The sequence below is a fragment of the Musca autumnalis genome, unplaced genomic scaffold (assembly GCF_047663935.1).
Source record: "Musca autumnalis isolate F117 unplaced genomic scaffold, ASM4766393v1 scaffold_5, whole genome shotgun sequence".
Classification (NCBI taxonomy): domain Eukaryota; kingdom Metazoa; phylum Arthropoda; class Insecta; order Diptera; family Muscidae; genus Musca; species Musca autumnalis.
The window spans coordinates 102,766,082-102,793,369 of NW_027412088.1; the positions used below are offsets into that span (position 1 = coordinate 102,766,082).

Sequence of the window (27,288 nt, forward strand, 5' to 3'; positions counted from 1 at the left end):
GCATCTCTAAAGTCCGTTTTACCCAAAATTTGTCATTAGAAAAACTTTAGTATGATGCTTTAAACGATTGATTTTATAAATTCTGATTCACCTGGACTGAATTTTACCGATATGTCGTGTTGTATACCACGATAAGTCTATGTTCATCTCTGTGGGACCTACGTAGATTTCAATAATTTTCTAAACATAAGAAGAATGAGAGATAGTTTAATGAGACCGCAAGACAAAAATTTTCCCCGGTGCTCCAAACGATTATATTTAAAATCATTACTTCAAAAAACATTTATCTTGACTAATATATACCTATTTTCACACATTCTTGCCATATTCAGAAAACCTCAATATCCTCTATGGATAGAATGAATTGCTACGGTTCTACGCTATCATGCCTCAACCACCGAATTCACAGGACATGGCCCCGCCATGTTATGCTACGGTTGAGGAGATTAAAGAAAAATCGTAATAGGAGGTGTTGCCTATACCAAAAAAGCGCGTTTCAGAAGTGCTTCGAAGATTTCAAAAAAAAAAACACAAGTGAGCCCAGGCTATAGTCAGGTCGGGGCCGACTATGTGATACCCTACACTACTACCCCTGTGCATAAGCTTTTGACTGGTAAAATTCAAAATATTAAAATTGGGATAGCTTAGCGCCTTTGATGAATTAATTGGATTAATCGAGCTAACATGGCCTAAGGAGTTTTGTAGTGAAAAATGAATTCTAGCGAAATACGACACACTCAACCATTTCGCCTGGTGGTTTAAGCCAGGCTCATCAGGCGTATTTGAATGCTAATGACTAGAAGACAAAGGCTGATTTTGATAACTTCTATTTATACAAACATTTTTACAAATTTGTAATTATGAAGTATTTATTGCAGTCTTTTTCTTTATCAAGTCACCCTAGTGTCTTGTCTAGGAATCATTTTCTCAATACATACACATATACAATCGAAGGGGGGTTTCCTTCACGAATTGTAATGCTTTCAGTTTTTGAAATTTTGGATATCATGTCGACTAGTTTGTTGATATGATGCATTGGCAGTGGCTTAGAACGCTGAAATCTCGACAACATTGTCTGTTTGTTGGAGAGGACCCAGGTTCAAACCTCAGCCGGGGCAGCCGGGCTCTGCTGTGGGGCAGCCGGGCTTTGCCTTTGCTCTGAATGTCTTCATTAATACAGGTCAATTTTGTTCGAACGCATTTAAGTGCATCGTCAGTACAAATCAAATAAAAAAATGGAAAAGTGGGATGTACGCCAACCATCAATAGGCTTCTTTCTCTGAGACCCCATCAACCCCCAAAATTTCGTGAGGATCCGATCAAAATTCCGACCTGCAGTGTGATTGCACAAAAAAATGGAGAAAGGGATGCATTCCCGACTATTGCGATATCTCTGTTGTTTGACCACCTATGACAACCTACTTTACATTGTTGTAAAGGTGATATTTTGTACTTTCTTTGTCAGGGTTTGCTTTCGATATACCTCGCTTTGAAATAAAACGTTGACTTTTTCTCCAAATAAGTTTTTTTTCACATTCCGACCCCTGAATATTATCCGACCACTACCAAAATCGATAGGCTTTTTCCTCTGTAGGACCCCCATTAACCCCCAAAATTTCGTGACGATCCGATCAAAATTGCGACCTGTAGCGTGATTACAAAAAAAAATGGAAAAATAGGATGTATTATTGCGATATCTCCGTTATTTGGCCACCTACGCCAAGCTACTTTGCATCATTGTAAAGATGGGATTTTCTACTTTCATAGTCAGACTTTATTTTTGGAAGGTCTCCAACCAAAGCTGAGATATTCGTCATTATTATTAAAATCGCGAAAATGAAAAGTTGGGTTCTATTAGCGGCTACGAGGGCGGTTCGGAAACTTCTTAGCCTATCAATGAAAGAGAATAGTTAGTTTTTCAAAAATATTTTTATCATTCAATATAATCTCCTGAAACTTCAATACACTTAGTCCAACGCTTTTCTAGCAATTCTATCCCTTGATTAAAATAGTTTTCCTCAAGGTCTTCAAAATAGTGGTTTACAACTGTAATTGCATCTTCATTTGAGGTAAAACGCTTGCCAGCAAGGAATTTTTTTAGATTTGGGAACAAGTAAAAGTCACTGGAAGCTAAATCAGGAGAATAAGGTGGGTGGTCAAGCAACTCGTAATTTAATTCGTTGATTTTAGCCATTGTTAAAACACTCTTGTGCGCTGGTGCGTTGTCTTGATGAAAAATTATTTTTTTGTGTTGTAAGCCAGGACGTTTTTCTCGAATTTGTACATTTAGTTGATCCAAAAGGTTGCAATAGTACTTTGAATTTATTGTTTTACCCTTTTTCAGATAGTCAATCAATAAAATACCTTTGAAGTCCCAAAAAACCGTTGCCATAACCTTACCAGCCGATTGAATTGTTTTTGCCTTCTTTGGGGCAATTCCTCCAGCTTCAGTCCATTGTTTGGATTGTTCTTTTGTATCTGGAGTATAGTGGTGGATCCATGTCTTATCAACAGTTATGAAACGACGCTTAAAATCCATTTTATTTCGCTTAAAACGATACAAACAAACTTGAGAAATGTTCATTCTTATGCTTTTTTGATCGACTGTTAACAAATGCGGCACCCATCTTGCAGAAAGCTTTTTCATCTGTAGTTCTTCATGCAAAATTAAATGGACTCGATCATTTGAGATGCCCATGATATTAGCAATTTCACGCACTTTTATTCGTCGATCATTTAATACCATATCATGCACTTTGGCTACAACATTTGTTGTTTGCTGTTTTTTAAATTCAGCAACCCAATTTTTTACTGTTGCATATGAAGGAGCACTTTCACCTAACACATTCACCATATCATTATGAATTTCTTGTCCCGATAAACCTTTTTTTATGTAAATATTTAATGACAGCACCCATTTCTAATTTTTCCATTGTAAAAAAATTGCGGATGCGTCTTTTTTGAACACATGTTTCTATATGAAGGAGTTGCCAGACCGAAACAAAATTTAACATGTGTTCATAACAGAGATGGAAGTTGTTGTTTGACCTCCTACGACAACCTACGTTACATCGTTGCAAAGGTGATATTTTATACTTTCATTAACAGGTTATGCTTTTGATATACCACATATAGAAGCGGAGATATTCGCGTTGAAATAAAATGTTGACTTTTTCACCAAATCAGTTTTTTGCCCATTCCGACCCCTGAACATTATCCGACCATCACCACAATCAATAGGCTTTTTCCCCTCCCCTCCGTGATTACAAGGTTTAGATGGACAGACGAACGGACGGACTCACATCGCCAGATCGACTCAGCTCGTCGAGACATTCATTTTGATATATATTTGTATGGGTCTTCGACCATTATTTCGATGCGTTACAAACTTTTTGGCCAAAACCAACTTATAATAGCCTCCCTACATAGTGGTGTAGGGTATAAAAAAAAAACGCTGACATAAGTGTATTATGCCTGAGGGGGATTACTTTGAAGGAGACAAGAGATAAATAAATATTTTGTGAGCAGACCTCGTATAAGAAGACTATTCAAAATGTCATGTGATGAATTCGTTACAACCGTTTTTTGTTATATCCGAATTTAACTCCAGTAATCTATGTTTTATCCCATTTTCGCGTATCAATCGTTTAAAAATATATAAAAGTCTCAAAGAGTACAATTACGTGATAGCAATTACTCAAAATTTACATAAGTCGACTTATGTACTTTTTTAGAATACCACAGATATGTTATGATTTTCACATCTTCTAAAAATATTTAAAAAAGGGATTTTGAGGTATTTGGTTTAATAAATAAACGCCAAATTTGAAGATTTTTTAGATATTTAAACTAAAACTTATAATATCAATATCAATTATTATTAAAACTTTCACTAATTTAATTGTTTTCTCTTAATTCCAGGTAAGAATCGTATTTGATTGAAGTATTAAAATCAAGTGACATCGACCTTTGTGAGTATAACAGATATTTAAATGATAAGAATTCAAAAAATCACAAAGTCTGTATAACTTCTCTGGTTTTCAAGAGAAGAAATCAGTAAAATGGGAAACAGATTGATGATAATAGAACTAATAATGTGTGATGCATACTTTTAGGATTATTATAGGCACCATACTTTTCTATTGCATACTTTACGGGGTGTAATTGTGTGAGTGCATACTTTTTCAATGGGTTGAATTGTGTGTGTGGAGAGGGCAACGTTAAATGAGCGCACGTGGGCACTCTCTCGCTGGTTTAAGGGAGTTACCCCCTTGTCACTTTCGAAAAATAAAAATGACTTATTTTGAGGTATGTGTAGCATTTTGTAAATAAATATTTCAAATCGATCGGAACAAAATTTAATGAGATGCGAGCGTTGGAAGCAATAAAGTCTTCTTTAACGCATTTTACACTTGCATTTAAAACATAATTTACATAAGATATTTATTTGACAGATATTCTATGGATTTGACAACTTATATGACGCATGTTTTGTAAAACATGTAAGATGTAAAACCCGTTTTTGTGTTGTATATAACATAGTAACTTTTAACGCGTTTTCTCGAGGTAGCATGTTTGAAGTCGGTTCTCCCATCTTGCTCGAAAGGGAATGAACCGATCTTCACATATTTTAGTGGGCTTATTTAGTACATAAAAGTCCGGTTATTAAACGAGATTTTTTTAATTTCTTTGGTCACTTAAGGGGTTACCCCTAGTTGTGCAGGCCAAAAAAGTCATTTTTCATGAATTTTTCAAAGAAACTATTAATATTTTTAAATAGATATTTTTCCTACCTGAAAGAGCACATCTTAAGCTACTTCTGGATTTTTTGTCGTTGAGAAATATTGCATAGTCTTGTAGTAAATGGCTACCTGCGAAACCCTTTTTTGTAAAAGCATTTTGCGGTGCTAACGATAGCTTCGTTTATTTTTGTTGGCGTTTTAAGAACCTTATAATCTTGTCTTTAAGCGAAAAAGAATTAAGAAAAAATCGATTTAAAAAATTTGTGAGCTGTCAAAGTCAAATATCGTTGGCACCGACTTCAAAAATGCCATTTCGAGAAACACGCGTTTAAAGTTTCCACGAAATCACAATAAATTGTTCCCATCCAATGCTCATATCTCAGGCAATTTTGCTCCGATCGAGTTGAAATATTTTGCGGCATACTCTATACTATAATATTTTTTTCGATTTTTTTTAAATGACAGCTTCTTCTTCGTTAAAATTAGAATCGAATTTTGACTTTGACAATCCACAATTTTTTTAAGGGTATATTTCAAATTTCTTACGTGTGAAGACAATCAAACAATTGGGATTTTATTTTAGATTGCACGGAAATCAAAAAATTCTTTTCTTAAATATATCCTCTTTTGAAATACATTTTCATTTTTTGCCTCGTTTTTCGATTTTATTTTTAGTTTGCTCAATTGCCACAATTAGCATTATACGCCCAAGTACATTTTGATGTAGGGATATCAAATTTCAAACCAGGTGGGCAATCGTGTTCAAAACGGATACCACCCGCACACTGATAGAAACGGCTACAATCCGATTCATTGGCAAAGATGCCATCACTGTTACATTCACCGGAAACATTCTGACTTGGTTTATTTGTTTTATCGTGATGCTCGTCGTCTAATGTATTGTTGATAGCCTTCAAGAGTACATATTCCTCACCACATGTACCACGGAAATCATCTGATTCCAAAGACCTTACCATAACACCACCCAAATTTAAAGAGTTGGCCAATTGAACTTTCATTGCAATACTTTTGGCATCATCAAAACCAATCCATTGATTGTCGTTATAGGCATATGGAACACCATGGGCATCATCAAATTTAAAGTTATAACCTGATTTGGACAATTGGCAAATTTCATTGTAGCCCATAAAGCCAGGTTGTTTACTATATGGGCCAGGAGAACCGGCACCCAGCTGTGCTTCACCTGCCATCGGTTGGGATGAGTAACCAAAGTGGCGACCATAAAATGCCAAGCCCATAATCAATTTAGAAGCAGGAGCGCCTAAGTTGAATTAAAGTAATTTTAAAATATTTTTAGCTGAGTTTTGTTGAGTCTCTATTACCTGCATTCAACCAATATTTAACAGCAGATTCAACATTGTTTTCACCTTGACCCTTCAAAGGGGAATTGTAGGATAATGTTGCGCTATCATGGAAGTCATAGGTAATAATGTTAATAAAGTCAACATATTTTGAAATGTTGGGAATATCATAAGATATGGCAGCCGTGGTTGAGGCTCCCACAGCAATACCCAGTTCCAAATTTAGGGGGCTTAAACTGCATAAAGAATGACAAATATATAAGTATTTCGGGGCTTAGAAGGGAAACATGTGTTGATTTTTACTTACGCTTCTTTCAATTCCTTCAAAAAAGTCACAAAGTTTTGTTTATCCTCAGGTGATGAACCCTCGCGTTGCACCGGATATTCCCTATCGATATCAAGGCCATCAAAGCCATGTTGCTTAATAAAAGCCACAGCTGAATCAATAAAAGTCCGTCTTTTATTTGGATCCGCAGCCATGGCAGAAAATTTACCGGAACCTTCATTCCAACCGCCAACAACGGCCAAAACTTTAAGATCAGGATTAAGTGTTTTCAGTTCCATGGTCTTTTTAATCATACCTATTGATGAGAGAAATGCGAATATAAAGGTCTTTCATGATATTCTATATTAAAAGACTACGAGTATTCCATTTAAATCAGATCTAGACCCTTTATATGTAAAGATCAGACCGGTGCCAGACAATTCAAAGTCGATCTAGCCATACCCGCCTGACTACAGTGTCTGTCCGTCCGACTGGTTACCACGATAACTCTCAAAAAGAGCAACCGATTTGATCCGAGCATTGTAATATATTTTTTAATTTAGATGAAGTTCGGAGAAGGACTTTATCGGACCATTTCTTCGGTTACCTTCCCCACATGGATCTGTACCGTTTACCATATGTCAATATCGGTGTAGGAAAGCTACCGCCTCCAGGACTATTGCGACAGGAGTTATCATGCTGCTTGCTAATCCAGAACATCTCCCAGCGTCTCTACAACTTTTCGTCGTCAAAATACGAGATACCCCCGCAGTCTCCCCAACAACAACAAACACAGCATCTTACATCACATGTTGTTGTTCAGGGCCCCGAGAATACATCGTTCATACTACTAAATTGCAATGGCCTCCGCACAAAGTCAGCGAAATTTTAGGCTTTATGGGTCGGAGAAACATCATGGTCGCAGCGATCTAGGAAACAAAGCACGCGGTATCCTGTAGCGAAAGGATCGCATATAAGCGGAGGAGGAGGACTTGCCTTTCTGTCTGTACAGTACAGACCTATCTTCCTTGAGCTTGACTGTAGTGACCGATACATGTATGAATTTGTGTAGAAGTAAAGTGTGGAACTGCCGAGGAGAAGGCGCTTAATGTGTATAAACCGCCGACGAATAATTGCGCCCTTTGTTATATGCCTGATAATAGTTCGCTTTTGGAGGATAATAGCCGTCTGGTGCTCATCATGAGCTTTGTCATTCCGCTTTAGGCGCTTAAAAATTTTCACGGTGAACGAAGACGCTCTTACGACGATAAGAGGAAATTGCATCAGCTCTCCAGCCATCATCATTGTCGCACATGGTCCGATAAATAATGTGTCTTGACAACCCATAATTTCTCTTGGTTCAGGCCATCTCTCTATCATTGTCTCCGTTTGCAGAATTTACCAATCACCGCTTCAGATTCTCGAGTAGCTGAAAGAATTTTCCGTGACATCATTGCAGTTGCAGGCCCGCACTAAAGACCTGCTCGTCCAATAACTGAAATCATACCAAATTTCCCTGCAGAGGAGAAGGATGAGAATCTTGAAGACCCAAGAGTTAGGCGATTGCCGATCAAATTGGCAGCTTGAAAATTTTCACGGTGAACGAAGACGCTCTTACGACGATAAGAGGAAATTGCCTCAGCTCTCCAGCCATCATCATTGTGGCACTTGGTCCGATAAATAATGTGTCTTGACAACCCATAATTTCTCTTGGTTCAGGCCATCTCTCTATCATTGTCTCCGTTTGCAGAAATTACCAATCACCGCTTCAGATCCTCGAGTAGCTGAAAGGATTTTCCGGGACATCATTGCAGTTGCAGGCCCGCACTAAAGACCTGATCGTCAAATAACTGAAATCATACCAAATTTCCCTGCAGGGTCTTGAAGACCCAAGAGTTAGGGAACATACTCTTGAAGTCAACAGGACTGTATGCGAAAATAAGAGGAACAAGTCGAAAGAAAGGCCCATAGAACGGCTGTGACTTTCAACGGCGAGACATCCGATGAGGTGTGGGCGATATTATAACCGGCAACTTATAGAGCACCTCGAGAGCAATAGGGCCAAGAGGAGCGTGCTATACCATATAAGTGCCCTCTCAGTCGAGGCACACAATTTACGATGAGCAGATGTCATCCGCAACGCGAAATCATCTAAAACGTTGGGCCCACAGAATCTCACTGGTAATGCTTAAGCAATTGGAAGAACCCGAAGTTGAGTACTTGACAAGTCCAAGTAAAGTCCGATCTCCCTTTTGTCGCCAGTATCCAAGGATGAGAAGCAGTTTCTCAGTTGCCCAACACCAGCGTTGATTCCGGAAAATTCACAGCACCACAACAGTATTACAAGTCATATCCAGATATATCCGTTGAGGACTGAAGCAGAAAACTAGCCATTATGGCTCTGGAACTATTGAAGATATACATACATTTGTGATAGGTTAATGTCAACATAGCTGACTTAGTGCTGTTTTTCCATATGAGGAATATGAAAATATCCGCCTGCTAAATCACCTGCTACACTGTTCACCACCTGACTAGGCTGAAATGATGCTCCCCCTAAATATATTGATCGATTTTGGGTCTAGCATCATTAAATGATTCCCGAAAGCCACTGCAGTTTGCAGCAAGATCCAGAAATAGGAACAAGGTCCTCGAGTCTCTGGCCGGCAACACTTGAGGTGCGACAAAGCACCCGATCGGTCTGTGGTAAGCTATTTGGCACAAGTGTGGTGTGCAAATGTTAGCACTACTCAGGGGAAGAATATTCAAACCTGCCAGAATGCCTCCTCATGTCACCATCTTCGTGAGAAGGCGAATAAAATTCTAACCGTGCATAGGGACTATAAAATGTTGTCGATGCATTACTTTGCTTGGGTGCGATCGAGTGGAGGCAAAAGGTACAAACGGGGGCCTCTAAATAAACTCATTTAGAAGCAGACTTGGATAGCATTCATAGACTACCACCCTCCATAGTAGGCAAACTTGAGTGGTTTTACTTCAATTGAGATTCAGACGGCCTCCATTCATATTGGGCCTGAATTGACAGCAACGGTACCCAACACATGCCCTGCATGTAGACTGGAACCTCACGATACAATGTATTTGTTGAACTGGTCAGCTAAACACACTCACCTGTCTTCCGATTTTTTATGGACAGTCTCAGACTTTTTGAATCTTCAGAAGAGCGAAAACCATATCACTAAAAACGATACACTTATGAACAGATTTGCGTTGCTACAGCAACAGGTTTGTGCGTCAATTCTGTATAAGACTACTTCTCAGATTGTGTTGAAATTCTCAGATCGTGATGATATGTCATGACTACAAGAGTATATTTTTATACCCTCCACTGTATGGAGGGTATAATTAAATTTGTCATTCCGTTTGTAACACATCGAAATATTCGTCGGAGACCCTATAAAGTATATATATTATTGATCAGCATAATTCTATGTCGATTTAACCATGCCCATCCGTCTGTCTATCTGTTGAAATCAAGATACAGCTCGCAATTTTAAAGTTAGAGAGTCAATATTTGTTTTTTTTTAGTTTTTATTACTTGCAGGATGATTGGTATTGAAAATGGAATATATCGGTCCACGTTTTGATATAGCCCCCATAGAACGGTACCTCTCGATTTTCGGTATTTTTAAGGTTTTATCTTCATTATCCTACCAAAATGGGATATAAAACTTTCTCCCAGAATTTTGTCGGTATCGGCCCACGCCTTCATATAGCCCCCATAGAACGGTACCTCCCGATTTTCGGTATTTTTAAGGTTTTAGCTTCATTATCACATCGAAATGGCTGAAATTTGGTACTTAGTCTACGTTGGTGGTATAAAACTTTCACCCAGAACTTTGTCGGTATCGGTCCATGCCTTCATATAGCCCCCATAGAACGGTACCTCCCGATTTTCGGTATTTTGAACGTTGTGGCCTCAATATTCTACCGAAATTACTGAAATTTTTGTATTTAGACTTCATATAGCTCCCATGGAAAGGTACCTCCCGATTTTCCGTATTTTGAAGGTTGTGGCTTCAATATTCCAACAAAATGGAAGAAATTTGGTATTTAGTCTTCAGTGTGATATAAAATTGTTCGCCAGAAATTTGTCCGTACGGGTCCAAGCTTTCATATTGGCCCATTTCTGACTAAAATTCATCGGTATAGGTCCACGTTTCGATATAGCCTCCTTAGAACGGTATCCCCGGTTTTCGTAATACTGAAGATTGTGACGTCAATATCCCACCGAAATGGCTGAAATTCATTATTTAGTCTTCCAAGAGGTATAAAATATTCCAGAAGAGTATTATCACGTCTTCCTATATCCCCATAGAAGCGTACTTCTTGATTTTCGGTATTTTTTATGTTAATTTCCGAAATATAGGAAATTTGGTATTTAGTCTTCCTTGAGTCTAAAAACTTTCCGCCAGAAATTTGTCAGTATAAATCGACGTTTTGAAGTAGCCCCCATAGAACGGTGCCTCACATTGTTTTACCGAAATTTCTGAAATTTAGTATTAAGTCCTCTTCAGAAAACTAATTATTCCATTTTACTTCAATACAACTTGTGGTGGAGGGTATAACAAGTTCGGCCCGGCCGAACATAACGCCGTTCTTACTTGTTTCCTATGGAAAGCTAATATTCCCAAAATATGGGTCACGAAATCTCCCGCACAAAAGTGTGTTTTGTCCATGTTTTTTACTGAAGGCAGTCTTTTTGGTCTTTCTATTCAAACGCTATAATTTTATTCCCCTTACAAATGGCCCAAAGTACCAAAAAACCACCCAATTGATGTTCTTCCAATATATGAGGGATCGTTCGTAAACTGCCGATTGCATCTGTCAATGGAGTAATTAGACTCACTGTTCATGATTCCTAAACGACTAAAATTTAACGTTGGAAGCTTCACTTTCCCTTTTAAATTAGGGGGATATTTTAGGTCCGCCACTTCTGTTATAGTTTTTTTACAGTCATAACCTATCCCCACTATTACATATAAGTCTTCTTTTGTTATAGTTTGGATTTTCCGAACAGATTTATAGCGACCCGGTTAACTTAAAGTTAAAAGTGGTCATTAAATGTCAAGGAGGTCATTCTTGGCATTAACTTGTAATGTGAAAATTATGGTTTTAATGCCGACAAATTGGTTTGTTTTGCATTTTCAAATCCATCCAATAGTAAAAGAAAACATAAAATAATGACCCATAGACTGATTAACTGACTCCAATTCTACGGATCCAATTTTACTTGCTTTAAATGTAATTTATGCAATTTTCTTGGTCCATTAGGACTATGCACTCGAACGACAGAAGGCTAAATATTTTACCATTACCTCTTATCATCTTGCATCTTAAACTTTACTTTAAATTTCTCTATTAGAACATTACTTACCCAACCCATTACCCATGTCGAGCCATTTATCCAAGGATTTAAATTGACCACTTATGGGATCAATTCCAAAGAAGCTATAACTTATGTGGGTACACAACATGGGATCAATATTTGAGGCTACAAATTTGCCATCTCCTGGGCGATAGTTGGCCGAGGTGCCATAATAACAATTGACCATTTTCTTGGCTAAATTTGAAAGGAAAATAATTAAAAATTAAGAAAAATAAAAAAGTAAAAATAGTTGTTTTACACACCATTTACCACAGTGGCTCCCAGCAAGGCCACAATTAGCAGCGAAATCAATTTTACGTTTAACATTGTTATTTTCTAATCTCCTTTCTTTTCTAAACAGCTGTGAAGTATTAATGTCATATCTTGACATTAGGTGAGCTTTTATAAGTAGCATAGCCTCCGACATAACTTCTAAAATTAATATTTTTATGATTATTTACAAAAGTGCTTTGTATTGTTAAAAATATTTATAGAACTCTTTTATATATAAACTTTAGTTCATCTAAGCAAATAACTATTATATCGTTGGGTATTTCCCCACTTTCTTTAGCGTCATCAACACAAAACCTATTTTTTCTAATGAAATTGACAAACATAATATGTTCTAATATTATTTTCAATTTGAAACATGATTATGTATAAGTTGCATTATTGTTCGATTGGTTTCAATCAAATATCAGCTTATGTTATTGCAAAATATATTTTGTGTATCACTAACAATTGATAAAAAACGAAGTTTCAAAAAGTTTCTTATTTAAAAATAATTTGATACAAAGTTTGCATAAAGATTGATATTTCCTCCGGTGGTTCCATGGCCCAATGCCAGATCACTATGAAAACCCAACTGACAACAAATTTAGATTTTAAAATGCATTATTTTGATTTGATTAGAAATTGAAAACTACAAACACGATTTTCGCATATTAGGAAGCGGTTACTCCATGAAAGGAAGTGAATATTGGAGAACGTAGATAGCTCGCACGTAATATGGCTCGAAAATCGAAGAGAAATAAATTATCTATTAGATCTAATAGTTTGATATTAGCTCTGTTTCTTTACCCGATATTAAGGGGTTATGGTCACTTATTGACAACCAAAAAAATCATTTTTCGTGAAGTAAGAAATCTACCAACCTTTTTTAGAAGTTTTTTTTCATCTGAAAGGTCACACATTGAACTATCTTCGGAATGGTTTCCGTCGAAAAATCTTGCATAGTTTTCTGGGAAATGCCCACCTACGAAATCCTGTTTTAACTAAAGCAGTTCGCGGTGCCTACTGTATGTACCTCGAAAACGAATGAACCGATCATCATATATTTTTGTAGGATCATTAAGAACCTAATAATCTTGTCCTTAAGCGGAAAGGTATTAAAATATCAAATTAAAAAAAAATTGTGAATTGTTAAAGTCAAGATTTCAATGTTAACGAAAATTTTTTTTTTATCGGCCACAAATCCGTCAAAAATCCTACCTACTCTTTATCCCTTTCGAACAATATTAAGGGAAGATAGCAATAGAAAACATATATATGTATGCTATCACAAACCAATTCTTCCTGAATAATTTGCTGAACTTATATAAAATATCTGTTTCACACGACCATCCCACCAAAGACTTCCTTCATATCAAAGAGTGCTTTCCGATTCTATTTTTAGGTTAACGATATGGTACGTTCTTCTTATGGTTCGAAGGGTGTGTCGGGTATTGAACAAATCCGTTTTTAAAGGATTTTCCTCCAACACTCATATCTGTTTCAATTTTTGTCCGATCGACCCAAAAAAATTCGCAAGTGTTCATAACCCCTTAAAATGCTTACTTAGCCCAAAGTATTATCTGTTGGTCAACACTATTTTTTTGGTTTTTATTCAAACTGATGTTTTTTGTTGTGTTTATGGCGTTGTCGAGGTAGATGAAGCCTTTTACTACCTCAAAATTGTATGTACCAAGGTTAACAGTTGGTGCGAGATCTGTGGAAGAATTACGCTTCGATACCATCTACTTGGTTTTATCGCCGTTCACTAGAGCTGGCAAACTATCGATATTCGCAACATTAGATATTTTCGATTTTAATTTCAAAAAATCTATAGCTATCGATATTATCGTTAATTTGTCATTATTATTATTTTTTAAATAAAAATGGCGCAAATGTCTATGTTTTTTTGACATTTTGCACAAGTACTTCACAGAAATATAAAGGAGAAAAAACATTTGCTTTTATTTAACACAAAAATACACTTACTTTTCCCAAAAATGTGTACGTGTGACTACGGACTTACATTCTAACATCCACAAAATCAAAAAGCCGTGTAATTTCTATTTATTTCAGTAGATTTTAGGTTCGGGGGGGGGGGGGGGCTTTAATTCGATAGTATCGATAGACAAAACTATCTGTCGATATTGTATTTTTAAAAAATAATTGATACTATCGATAGTGCCATCGATTGTTTGCCAGTTCACTGCCTGACCGACTTTAGCAGATTTTCTTTCGACTTTTTCAAAGGTATCAGTTACTTCCTTTACCGATCGACCCATGATGTCAATGTCGTCGGCATAGGCAACTAACATATGGCTGTTTTTATCTATTATTCCACTTATTTTGACCTTCGCATTTCGGATAACCTTTTCTAACAGGATGTTGGAGAGATTACACGACAGGCCGTATCTTTGTCTGAGAGAGGTTCTTTCCTATTTTAACTAAGGACCGAGTATCAGTTAATGTCGTCTTACAAAGCCGAATCAGCTTTGTGGGGATACCAAAATCAGACATGGCTTGGAATACCTTTGAACCAGGGACGTAGCCAGGATTTCATTTCGGGGGGGGCCCACCTGACCAAAATTTTTAAAGTTAATGTTAGCGAAAATTTATTATTTAGCAATGATTTAAACTTTATTTTAGGCTTATTTTACTGATGAAATAATTTTCATTACTATTTTTTAATGAAAATGGCGTAAGATTTCTTGGCCAATTTCCCCTTGCTTCAGGCTTAAATTTTCCACTCCAGAATATGGTCAATTTTTCAATTTCGGAAGTTCAGGTGTCCAATCGTTTTTATTGTCATAAAGAAACCAACTATCGTTATTTCTCTAAAGATATTTTGGTGTCCAATCGTAGATCTTATCACAAAGAATTTCTGAAGGCCGATAGTGGTTTTCTTGATAAAAAATATTCTGAGCAATAGTGAGTCTATCAATCATGAAATTCTAGCACCTAATCGCGGGTATATAAATGACGAATTCTATTGCCCAATCGTGCATGTAAATAGACTATTTTGGCGTCCAATCGTCGGACTTCTTTTATAGAAATTCTGGTTTCCGATCGTGGATCTTCTCATAAATTGACCAGGAACTAGGAAAACTCTGGCAACCAGTCTTGAATTCTTTTAAAATGAAATTCTGGCGTCCAATCCAAGATCAATACATGTATACATTCTTTTAGCAAAAATCCATGAACAAAATGTTTCCCAATCTACATTTTTTATACTCTCAGCCTTTAGTCAAAATAAACCTCATCGAAATAATGGTTTTAGGGCCAAAGTGTGTTTGGAAGAAATCTGTTTCAGAAAACTTGAAGTCGACTTAGCTATGTTCGTCCGTCTTGGTGGAGGACACGATGATTCTCGAACAGATCGGTCCAAAATTTGGCCTTCGTTTTATTTTGTCCAAATTTTGATCAACTTCGAAGATGGACCATATCAATCCATTCTTTCGGGAACCTTCCACAGAGTATTTCAAAAATGTTCTGAGATGTGCAGTGTAAGACCTCTCTCGACAATAAATAAGTGGATAAGTGTAAGCTGAAGCACTAAGTAGTCATGGCTTCGCTTCCTTTTTGCTAATAATTTAGTTATAAGTAATATGATGTAAATAAATTAATAAATAACACTTGCAACAAGTGTTCTCGGGGCCACTATTACTACAGTACAAGTTTTTCAGGGGCAAGTCCATACTTTCAGAGATAATGGCCCAAAAGCTGTAAAGAAAACATACGGCCGTCATGTGTAGTGACTGGTGCGCACGACAACTTTCGAACCTTATACTGCGATACATCCTTCAAAAACCATCAAAATAGTTGTTAAATGCTGTTTAAGGTCTGTTCGAGGGTCCTTAGAAATGTTTACTGAAGGTATTCCTTGTGTTTAGAACGGTATTGTGTTTTTCGTGGGTAAGCCCATATTTCCTGAAAAAAACTGAAAAATATTCTGTGACGAACTGGAATGACTGGTGGGAGCAAAATCTTTTAAAAGGAATGACTTCCAAAATAAAATCTACTTCCAAAATTAACTATGTCGGTCCGGTCCATTTCTTCAGGTAACTTCTCCGCAACACTTGTGATCAATGATATAATCCACATTTTGTCGCCGAGTTCATACGTTCGAAAATGGTTACACAATTCTGAAAATCTCCTAATACATAGCTTTGGGTAAAGGATTTTGGTAGTGTGGCCCCTATTCGATCTGTCCATAGATGAAAATTTCAGTTCACACAGACTCAGGGTATATTCCTGGCCGCAAAGCCGACTGATTCTTGTTGAGATTTTGACGAAGAAGAGAATCTGTTTCCGATCAGTTTTTCTTTTTTTGATTTCGTTTGTCGTCACAAAGTCCTTTGTCGAAGCAGGAGAAAGAAACATTTCTACAAATGTGCATCCATAATTCCCAAAAACAGTTTTTGCATTTATCAGGCCTTTATCTCAGAAACGAATTGGAATTTGGCCTTGCTGTCTTTAGCAATATTGCCCTGTACTAGTAGAACTTATCTTCTGAAAAACCCACATAAGAAAAACTCCATCTAAGGCATCAAAATCTATAAAATATAGAAAATTTTACATAACTGCTGAAATTCTGGTCAGTATGGGCTAAACTGTTGGGAGTTGAACCAAGTAACCTTTTGCAAAAATCTTTCAAATAAAGTTGTCAACAACTCTTTAGAACATTCTGAAACTCTAAAATGCTTACTTAATGTTGTTTCAGCAGTATTTTGCATCATATCTTTTACAACACGTATTTCAAACACAGTTCACACCAACAGTTTATTCTCGCATTTCGGATTTCACTACATTATTGATATTTTTATTAAATCGTCGTTGAAAATGTACTGAAAACAACAGCATAGAGGTATTTTACAACAATGACATGTTCTGAAGAGTTGTGTATTATATTCCAGGGAATATTTTTCTAAAAGAAAATATTCAGAAAAAATTAACGGTTGTGGAGATACGGTGCGAAATGTATAAAAATCGTGGAATTTTTGCATATATTTTGAAATTTGAGGCAATAAATGCAGTTTTTCGAGTTCATTATATCTCCAAATATTTTATTCTTGTCCTTATCTAAAAATTTGCTTCAGAGGTCAGAAGAAGATTCGCATTGGTTTCAGAGATATAGCGCCGAGCTCATTAATCTTGGTTATATTAACATTCGAAAGGTAGAACAAAACATAAAAGTACGACAGAAAAATCCTTTTTTGTACAATAGACATTTACTAATTTGTAACAAGAGACCAGTTTCTAATAATCTCAACGAACGAGACTGCGGTGGAACAGAAGTTTTATCATAAAAAATGGTTGGTATAGTTCTTTTTTTTGCAAATTTTAAACATAATTAAGAGTAAGGACCACAAGAATGTTTTTTTCTAGATACTGTTTACAAGCCAGTAAACATCTTGTTCTGAACTCAACAACACTTAGAGTCAGCCTAAAATTACTATTAAACGCTTAAACAACACCTTAAAACTTACCAACAACTATGCAGAAAATTGCTCAAAAAACCTAACTTCTTCATTATTTCATACTTTCAATATGTAAACCAATGTAGTTGACCCAAATACTTTACATATTTCTTTAAAAATCTAAAACATTTTAAAATTTTACTCAAAAATTAAAAAAAATGTGTAACATAAGCTAATATCCTGTGGGAACGAAAATCATTTCGGGGGGGGGGGGGGGGGGGGGGGGGGGCCGGGCAACCCGGCCCCCCCCTGGCTACGTCGGTGCTTTGAACCTATAGGGCTGTCGAAGGCTGCTTTATTATCGACAAAAAGATGGGAGGTGTTGATCTGAATTTCTTGGGTCTTTTCCAAGATTTGTCTAAAGGTAAATATCTGGTCAATGATGGATTTACCCGGTCTAAAGCCGCACTGATATGGTCCAGTTATTTCAATGACCATTGGCTTTAGTCGTTCACACAATATCCCAGATACTATCTTATGTGCAATAGGGAGCAGACTTATGACCTTGTAATTGACGCACACAGTCTTAAACAGCCAGGTAAGACATCGGCTCCTGCAGAATTATTATTCCTCAAAATGTTTACAGCTGTATGTACCTCATCTTGGCTGGGCGGGGTATACACTCAATACCATCTTCTGGGAGTGGATCTGTGGTATCTTGATCTTCGCTAGTGTTGGATACCAACAGTGTGGAAAAATTGTCTTCCATAACCGAAGCACACTATCTGGATGTGCCTGTACCAAAACCAAACAAACTAATGATGTTTTAGTCTTTGGTAGAATTTTCAGACTTCATTGTGGCTCCTGTACATCTGCATTTTTTCACACTCCCGCTTTTACATTTCTCTCTTTTTCCTGCTGGAAAGACGTTTTTCTTCTCTCCGATATCTCTTTCGTGTGCTACGAGTTGCTACTGATTGTAGGTAGAGTAGCCTTATATGCCGCATTCTTCTCATCGGTAGCAGCACTGCACTCCTGGTCAAGGTATGAAGGCCTCTGGTATTCAAGAATGGATTTTGCGGCTGTTTGCATGGAGTGGGTAATACTTTGCCACTGTGTTGGGCTAGTTGAGTGGAATATGCAGTGGCTATCTGTTGTGTTCAAACTTTATTTGCTACGTTTAGGTAGTTATCCCAGTCGATGTTTGCACATCGGAACGATCGTACATCCAAACGCATACGATGAATGCCATTCATCTATCACAATTTGGTTTCTTGTTTTCTGATCTGGCGAATATCGAGATGTTAAAATCTGTTGCTGCTAGCTACCATATTTTATGCTGCTGTGAAGTCTATCTATGGTATCTATCATCCCCTAGTGTTCCCTAAAAGTTCTAGTACACTAAAGATGGAATTTCGTGCAAACGCTAGGTCATTTATAAAAACGTTAAGAATACTACTTACTAAAAAAAGAATGAAAACAATACATGTTACCGTTTCCGAGAAATAGCTATTTCTTTCTCCAGAAATGTGAAAAATTAAATATTTCCAAAATTGGAAACAAATTGTGGTCTCTAGGAGCACGCCACGCCCATACCTTCCCATATTATGATCTAAGGTTTTGATTTCCTTAGTTTGAATATGATTACTGACGACAAAAAATGGGGTGACGACATAAAATGGGGTTTTTGTTTCTGAACCATTGTGCGATGCTCGCTCAAAAACGAAGGTCGTGAGGGTCGTTCAAAAACAACGGACGTTGTGCCAGAAGAAATATAAACCGTGCGTGAACGGATAACGCAACATCGCCATCTTATATACCATGAGATAAGGCATCCTTGGGCTTTTCTTCCACCAGCTAACATTCGATATTGCATGAACACCTGGCCGCTAAAATGGGTCTTTCTCATTAGATTCAGCACAATTTGATAGATAAATACTCAAAAAACCTTCTTGTCGATTTGTGGAAAGATACGAATCTTATGAGTCGGGAACAATACAGCAATCGACCGTCGGGGTCTTCGAAGGCGAGCCAAATCCAACGGAAGTTGCTCCTGGAAGAATCACTTCGAACAAAATGGTCGTCTGTTTCTTCGGCTAAACTGACCATGTGGATACTATACGGCTTGAGAAACGTAGGGCGGTTAATTCTGAGTGGTACACTACAATTCGTTTGCTTGAAGACTCCTGAGAAATTCTAAAAACGATCAAGAGAAGGCAAATCATTGTGCACCAGGACAATGCGAGCTCTCATACATCGATTCAAACTATCGCCTTTTTGATCGGACAAAACGAGGATTCTACTGTAAAGCCCTGTCTTGGCAGCCCTGCCAATGACATAATTTGATTCTCGCACATAAAAAAAAAAAAAGCGTGTTCAACGATTTTCGTCGCCAGAAGATGCTGTTAAAGCGTTCAAAAACGATGTTTTGGAGGTGTCTAAATCCTAGTGGAAAAAGTGCTTGAACAATTGGTTTGAGCGCATGTATATAAATCAAGCTTGAGACTACTTAAGAAAACAATAAAACTATTTTCGATGGTAAATATTCGCGTTTTGATTGTTAGGCCAGAAAGTTATCGAGAAGCCCCCGTACCCTCCCCACATAGTGGTGTTGGTTATAAAAACGGCGTTAAGATGGCCCGGACTAACTTTTTATACTCTCCAAAAATTTAAAATTACCAAAATTCTGTCGGAATCTTTCTGTGAGATATATACAAAAATGTGGACCTGCAGTGACAAATTTTTGCGGGAAAGTTTGGTAGCCCCAACAAAGACTAAATACCAAATTTTCATAACAACGAAAATCGGGGGTACCGTTCCATGGGGATCATATTAAAACATGGATGGATATATACCATTTTGAATACCAAACATTCTAGGAGTAATAGAAACTTCTGTACCAAATTACAAAGTTCTATCTTAAATATTGCAAGCTGTATCTTAATTTCAACAGAGGGACCGATGGACGGACAGCGTTATGTCGACTTAGAATCTTTTACTGATCGATCTCCTGGCATTGTTTGTTAAGATTGTCATTTTTCGCTGCTCTGATTGCAGATTGTACTTCTTTATTTAATTCATGATATAATTCGTAGTTGGAATTCTTATATTTTCGACGTTCTTCCATTAGGCCCAGTATTTCTGCAGTCATCCATTCATTCTTCCGTTTTCTTGTATTGCTTCCTAAATTATTATCTGCTACTGATTTTAGCGATTGCTTTACCGACTTCCATATGCTTTCACTGTCCATTCCTTCAATTTTACTAAATTCTTGCCCTATGAGGGCTTTTATTTCTGTTTTTATTGATGGCTCATCAAGTTTCTCAACGTTAATTCTCTTGCGTATTTTTTTCTGCAGTTTGGTAGCCCCAACAAAGACTAAATACCAAATTTTCATAACAACGAAAATCGGGGGTACCGTTCCATGGGGATCATATTAAAACATGGATGGATATATACCATTTTTAATACCAAACATTCTAGGAGTAATAGAAACTTCTGTACCAAATTACAAAGTTATATCTTAAATATTGCGAGCTGTGTCTTAATTTCAACAGAGGGACCGATGGACGGACAGCGTTATGTCGACTTAGAATCTTTTACTGATCCGACGAATATTTCGATGTGTTCCAAACGGAATGACACAGTGAATTATAACCTCCATCTTGTTTTCAGGTAAAAGCTTATAGTTTCAATAAAAAATCTGTTAAAAAAATGTTAACATCAATATCACTAATAACAAATCACTAATTTAATTTTTTCTTTCTAATTCCAGGTAAGAATTATATTTGATTAAAATTTTAAAATTAAATGCCGACCACTGTGAGTATATTAGATTTTTAAATAATAGGGAATAAAATTAAACGTAATGTCTGGCTTCTTCCATGGCATTTCAAAAATGTAATTGCGTGTTTCGAACCTTTTGGTATTAGTTAATTACTTCAAAATAAGAATTTGTAATTCGAATTTGTCCATAGTTCAACTTGTAAATGAAACGCTTCGGATTATTATAATAAAAAGTCATATAGCTATTAGGATTATTACAATAAAAGTTCGAATTTCAATGAAATGCTGCAATTACAATTAATTGGTCCGCTTCAGAACTGCAAGAATCTACTAATTTTTACTATTTTTTCGATATCATAAAGGAAAAATTGTTACCGTAGTAGAAATTTGCAGGTTCTGGAACAGATATAATATTCTTTAAATTTTTCAATTGAAAATTTGAAATGAAAAAAAATTTTCTGTATAATATTTTCCATTTAACTGCTAAACCTAAATAACGACGGGACACAAATATTTCACCAACCTACCAAAACAACGCTCTCTGAGCGTACGTATTACCCAAATACGTTGAGTCCCAAATCACATTTAAAACACAAAATCCGCGACCGAAACTTACTTAAATGTTTTCATTCGTAAAACATATAATTTTCCTTTGCAATGATTTGTATTTCATGTTTTGTTGGGCTTTTGTTGTTAAAAAACAAAACAAAACACACACACACATTCAAACAACATCGTTCTGTCAAAGTTAAACTTTTTCAACTTACAAAAAGTATACGCTCGACGTATTTCGGTAGTTCTCATAAGAGTACATGTGTTCTACTTTTTTCACCACACGCGCCCTGGGTATACGTCCGTATATAGGTATGGGCCTAACATTTTCATAGAACAAGAATTGAGGCTCAGTAATATGAGAAACAAATATATCGTCACCATAAATGCCCGAAGACGTAACCGACATGAAAATCGAAATTTGTTTTTTGACGAAATCTGATACAGAAAGCTAAAATACATGATCTGGCAAAATTTCAAGCTTCTGCGTTCAAAAACAACGATGCTATTCAAGAAATGGCATTTCGGAAAATGGGATAATATTGCAGATTTTGTTGTAATGGAGGATCTCAAAACTAAGCACTTCAGCGGTTTTGGTTTCACTACTAATTCCCCTTCGTATATGATCGATAATATCCCATATACTCGCCTTCATAAGATTAATATTCCATAAAACAGTTTTTAATTTTATAACGTTTTTTTGCTTCTCCCGTAAAGTTTTGGTTTTGTGGGTTACGTCTTCCGGCATTTATGGTGACGATATGTATATGTGTGATGCATACTTTTAGGCATTATTATATACACCTTCTAGGAAGTTTAACTAAAACTAGATAAATGTATGTATCCTGTTTTATTTAAAATTGTTTTTCAAGAAATGGACGCCAAATTATCCTATTCAATAACCACAATTAGCACTATCGGGCCAAGTACATGTCGATGTAGGGCTATCAAATTTCAAACCAGGTGGACAATCGTAATCAAAACGCATACCGCTTGCACACTGATAGAAGCGGCCACAATCCGATTCATTGACAAAGGTACCATCACTGCTACATCCACTCGATGAGACATTTTCACTTGGTTTATTTGTATTAGGAGGAGCAGTTACCACAACTTCAGGTTTCTTCGTTGGAATCGTTTGTTGGGGTTTTGTATTTGTTTCACCGTTACTCTCTCCTCCCAAGGCATTGTTGATAGCCTTCAAGAGCGCATATTTCTCACCACATGTACCAAGGAAATCATCTGATTCCAATGACCATACCATAACACCACCCAAATTTAAAGAGTTGGCCAATTGAACTTTCATTGCAATACTTTTGGCATCATCAAAACCAATCCATTGATTGCCATTGAAGGCATATGGAACACCATGGGTATCATCGAATTTAAAGTTATAACCTGATTTGGACAATTGGCAAATTTCATTGTAGCCCATAAAGCCGGGTTGTTGGGTGTAGGGACCAGGGGTGCCGGCACCCAGCTGTGGTGCACCTGCCATCGGTTGGGATGAGTAACCAAAGTGGCGACCATAAAATGCCAAACCCATAATCAATTTTGATGCAGGAGCACCTACAAAGAATTGAAGGAGTTTCAAAATATTTTCAGTTGAGTTTTTGTGATTGTCGTCTATTACCTGAATTCAACCAATATTTAACGGCAGATTCCACATTGTTTTCACCTTGACCCTTCAAAGGTGAGTTGTAGGATAATGTTGCGGTACTGTGAAAATCATAGGTCATAATGTTAATAAAGTCAACATATTTGGAAATGTTGGGAATATCATAAGAAATGGCAGCCGTTGATGCTGAGGCTCCCACAGCAATACCCAGTTCCAAATGTAGGGGGCTTAAACTGTATAAATATTGGAAAATATAAAAATAAATAAGTTGGGGCTTTGAATGAAAGAATGTTTTGCTTTTTTACTTACGCTTCTTTCAATTCCTTCAATAAAGTCACAAAGTTTTGTTTATCCTGAGGTGATGAACCCTCACGCTGTGCCGGATATTCCCAATCGATATCAAGACCATCAAAGCCATATTGCTTAATAAAAGCCACAGCTGAATCAATAAAAGCCCGTCTTCTACTTGGATCCCTGGCCATGGCAGAAAACTTGTCTGAACCTTCATTCCAACCGCCAACAACGGCCAAAACTTTAAGATCAGGATTTAATTTTTTCAGTTCCATGGTCTTCTTAATCATACCTGTTGATTAGAGAAATGCGAATATGATGGTTATTAATGGAATTTTATGTTAAAAGGGTATTCCAATGAGAATGGTTTAGACCCCTTACAAAGAGGGAAAAATCGATGCAAAATCAACACCGTATGGTGTCAACATGAACACAGGCTGTTCAATTCAAAACAATGACAACAGCCGTGGTCAAATGTATTAATTTTTTTGAATCTGATCACTTATGATGTCAATATGAGCACATGCTTTCGACCACAAACGTGTTCCCTTTGTCCAATGTACATTGCCAATTCTCAAAACTGTTGACAATATCTCGTTGTCAAATTGATAACGGCGCGCTCACTTCGACCACAAACGAAGTTGTTGATACACCATCGACAACGGATGTGGTCAGTTTGATCATGTATGGTGTCATTTTTTGTCTGCACAATTCAAAGTCGATTTAGTCATGGCCGTCTGTCGTATCTGTCCAGCAGCTAAAGGGTTATCCCTAGTTGTGCAGACCAAAAAAAATATTTTTTCATGAATTTTTTCAAACCAATTTTTTTAAAAAGTTCTTTCTTTCATCTGAAGGAGCACATCTTATACTACTCTTGGAATTTTTGTTGTTGAAAAATATTTCATAGTCTTTTGGTAAATGGCTATCTGCGAAACCCTTTTTTTGGAAAAGCGATTTTAATCTTGTCTTCAAGCGAAACAGAGTTTTAAAAAATATATTAAAATAATGAACTGTCAATATCCAAATTTCGATTTTAAAGAAAAAAAAATTGGGCAAAACAAATTTAAAACAAGTAAAAAAGTGTCAGTCGGCTTTGCCGACAGTGATATACCCTCAGCCTATGTGAATTGAATATTTTATCTACGGACAGATCAAATGTATTTGTATTCAACGTATGTATTTGTATTTAACGTGAAGACAAAAATGTGGATTAGGATTAGAGTTCAAAAGTGTTGCGGAATAAGTACTTAAGTTTTCTCAAGAAGTATGGACTTGTCCCTGAGAAAACTTTTAGCGTCGTAATTTAAGCAGCGAATGCAAGTTGCTTCAACAAATATCAAAGTGATTCGAGAGCAGATCTTAAAGTGATCTCATCGTAATTTTGTGGGAGGTACCCGAAGGAGTGGACAAATATAGTTCATATTCGAACCTGATCTATATGTGGTAGATATGTTAGGTTGTGTAAAGGTAAATCGTTTCAAGAGTTATCGTGCGCACACTTTTTGAAGGAGTGGACCGACATGGGTTACCTTTCAACTTAAACTAAATTTGGACAAAATATTACGAAGGCCAAATTTTGGACCGAATCGACAGATCCATTCGGGAGATATCTTGCGCTCCAACCACTACACACGGTGTCATAGGGACTTGCCCCTGACGAAATTTATACCGTCGTATGGGGTGCAACGAGTACAATTTGTTACAACAAAAATCAAAGCGATTCGAGATCTGATCCTAAACTGAACTTCTCCGAAATTTTGTGCCGGGGATACCTGAAGGAGTGGATCGATTGAGTCCGTATTAAAACCTCATCTAAGTCTGGTCAGTTACTCCCTTCAAGAGTTATCGTGCGCACAAATTTTCCGAACATTTCTGGGGAAGGTACCGGAAGGTGTGGACCGATATAACAAATCTTCGGTGAGCAAAATATTTCAAAGGGCAAAATTTAGTTCGAATCGGTTGATCCGTTCGGGAGTTATCGTGCGCACCAGCCACCCAGACGGACGGACATTGCAAAATCGACGACAAATTGTCTGAAGCGGATTTCGTCCAAACATACTTGGGGTCGAAATTTCGATGAGGCACATTTTGCTCGTATGAAAGTATATTTACCCTCGTTAGCATAAATGCAAAGGATATAAAAAATCTGCCAATTTGTTTTCGAGCTATCGTTGGCACCGACAAAAATACAATTTTGCTCTGGTCGACGGCATACTCTATACTACCTGCACTTCAAAATAAGTCATTTTTTGTTTTGATTTTTTGAAAGTGACCCCTTAACACTATGCCTTTCAAAGGGAGTTCGGTCCGAACATTGCATATTGTAATATTACTTTCAAACCTAAATAAAAGGTCGAAGGTTCCAAAAACCCAGCCCTAGTGTGGATTTTGTCTGTTTAAACTGTCGTTTCCTTTGGATCTGTCAATGAAGTAATCAAATCCACTGTGTATGAAACCTACCCCCACAAACGGGTAAAATGTGGCCTAGAAGCTTCCAAACCTCAACAACGTGGTTTCCAAAACTATCAGGCCGAGGGTAATTAGCGTCGGACAAACATACTACTTCGATTCTATTTCCTTAAAAGTAATTTTATGTTATTTCTTTTGGTACATTGGTACTATTAGTGACGTTACAGTCTACAGCATGGAGTGATTTTGCACTCAAACGAATTTTTTCATTTTGGAACGTTAACTTCACTTCGAAACGCTCCATAAGTACATTACTTACCCAGCCCATTATCAAGCCAGTCATCCAAGGATTTAAATTTGCTACTTATGGGATCAATTCCAAAGAAGCTGTAACTTATGTGGGTACACAGCATGGGATCAATATTTGCGGCTTCGAAATGGCCATCTCCTGAGCGATAGTTAGCCCAGGTGCCATAATAACAATTGACCATTTTCTTGGCTAATATTAAAAGAAAAATACAAATTAAAAAATAAAAATATTAAAAAATAGTTGTTTTACTCACCATTTACCACTGTGGCTCCCAACGAAGCCACAACTAGCAACGAAATTAATTTTAGGTTTAACATTATTTTTTAATCTCCTTCCTTGGCTAGATAGCTGTGAAGAATTAATGCCATACCTTGACATTGGTTGGGCTTTTATAAGTAGCATAGACCCTGACATAACTTCTAAAATTATTATTTTTATGATTATTTGCAAAAGTGCTTTGTATTGTTAAAAATATTTATAGAACTGTTTTATATGTTCACTAAGCAAATAACTATTGTATTGTTGGTAAAAATTCCCACTTTCATCTGCGTCATTATCACGGAACATATTTTTTCTAATTAAATTTGTTAATATACTACAAATATTATTTTCATTTTGAAACGTATTTATGTACAAATAGCATTATGTTCGATTAGTTTCTATCAATTAGGTATTTAGGGAAGCCGAAGCTATGGAGAAATATCAGTTTATGTTTTGCGAGATATGTTTTTGTATCACCAACAATTGATAAGAAATAACATTTCCAGAAGATTCCTTTATTCGGCCTTTAGGCTAACGAGGAAAATGTGTTTCATCGAAATAACGGTTTTAGACCCCAAGTATGTTGGATGCCTTAACCGATTTGGTCCACTACTTCGGGTACCTCACGCAGAAAAGTTCAACAAAATTCGCTAACA

The 27,288-nt window shown here is 36.7% G+C and overlaps 2 protein-coding genes across 20 annotated transcripts in view; one reads left to right on the forward strand and one right to left on the reverse strand.

The window, feature by feature from the left end:
* LRR (capping protein regulator and myosin 1 linker 1 leucine rich repeat protein) overlaps nucleotides 1-27,288 on the forward strand; it is a 241,654-nt gene that overhangs the window by 55,665 nt on the left and 158,701 nt on the right. The gene's annotated exons all lie outside the window — the stretch shown is intronic.
* Nucleotides 5,423-26,688, reverse strand: LOC141406009 (probable chitinase 10). Its single transcript, XM_073990978.1, has 9 exons — nucleotides 26,625-26,688; nucleotides 26,381-26,560; nucleotides 23,671-23,944; nucleotides 23,377-23,594; nucleotides 22,647-23,312; nucleotides 11,728-11,913; nucleotides 6,372-6,645; nucleotides 6,086-6,300; nucleotides 5,423-6,024 (listed from the first exon to the last, which is right to left on the reverse strand). The coding sequence occupies exons 1-9, from the start codon at nucleotides 26,686-26,688 to the stop codon at nucleotides 5,423-5,425; spliced, it is 2,679 nt and encodes an 892-aa protein (XP_073847079.1).

Bases quoted from the DNA above. Each gene is read 5' to 3' on its own strand.
- LOC141406009 (XM_073990978.1), bottom strand. From the start codon at position 26,688: ATGTTAAACCTAAAATTAATTTCGTTGCTAGTTGTGGCTTCGTTGGGA. The intron at 23,945-26,380 runs GTAAGTAATGTA...TCTAATCAACAG, and splicing joins CTGGCTTGATAATGGGCTGG to GTATGATTAAGAAGACCATG. The intron at 6,646-11,727 runs GTAAGTAATGTT...TCTCATCAATAG, and splicing joins CGACATGGGTAATGGGTTGG to GTATGATTAAAAAGACCATG.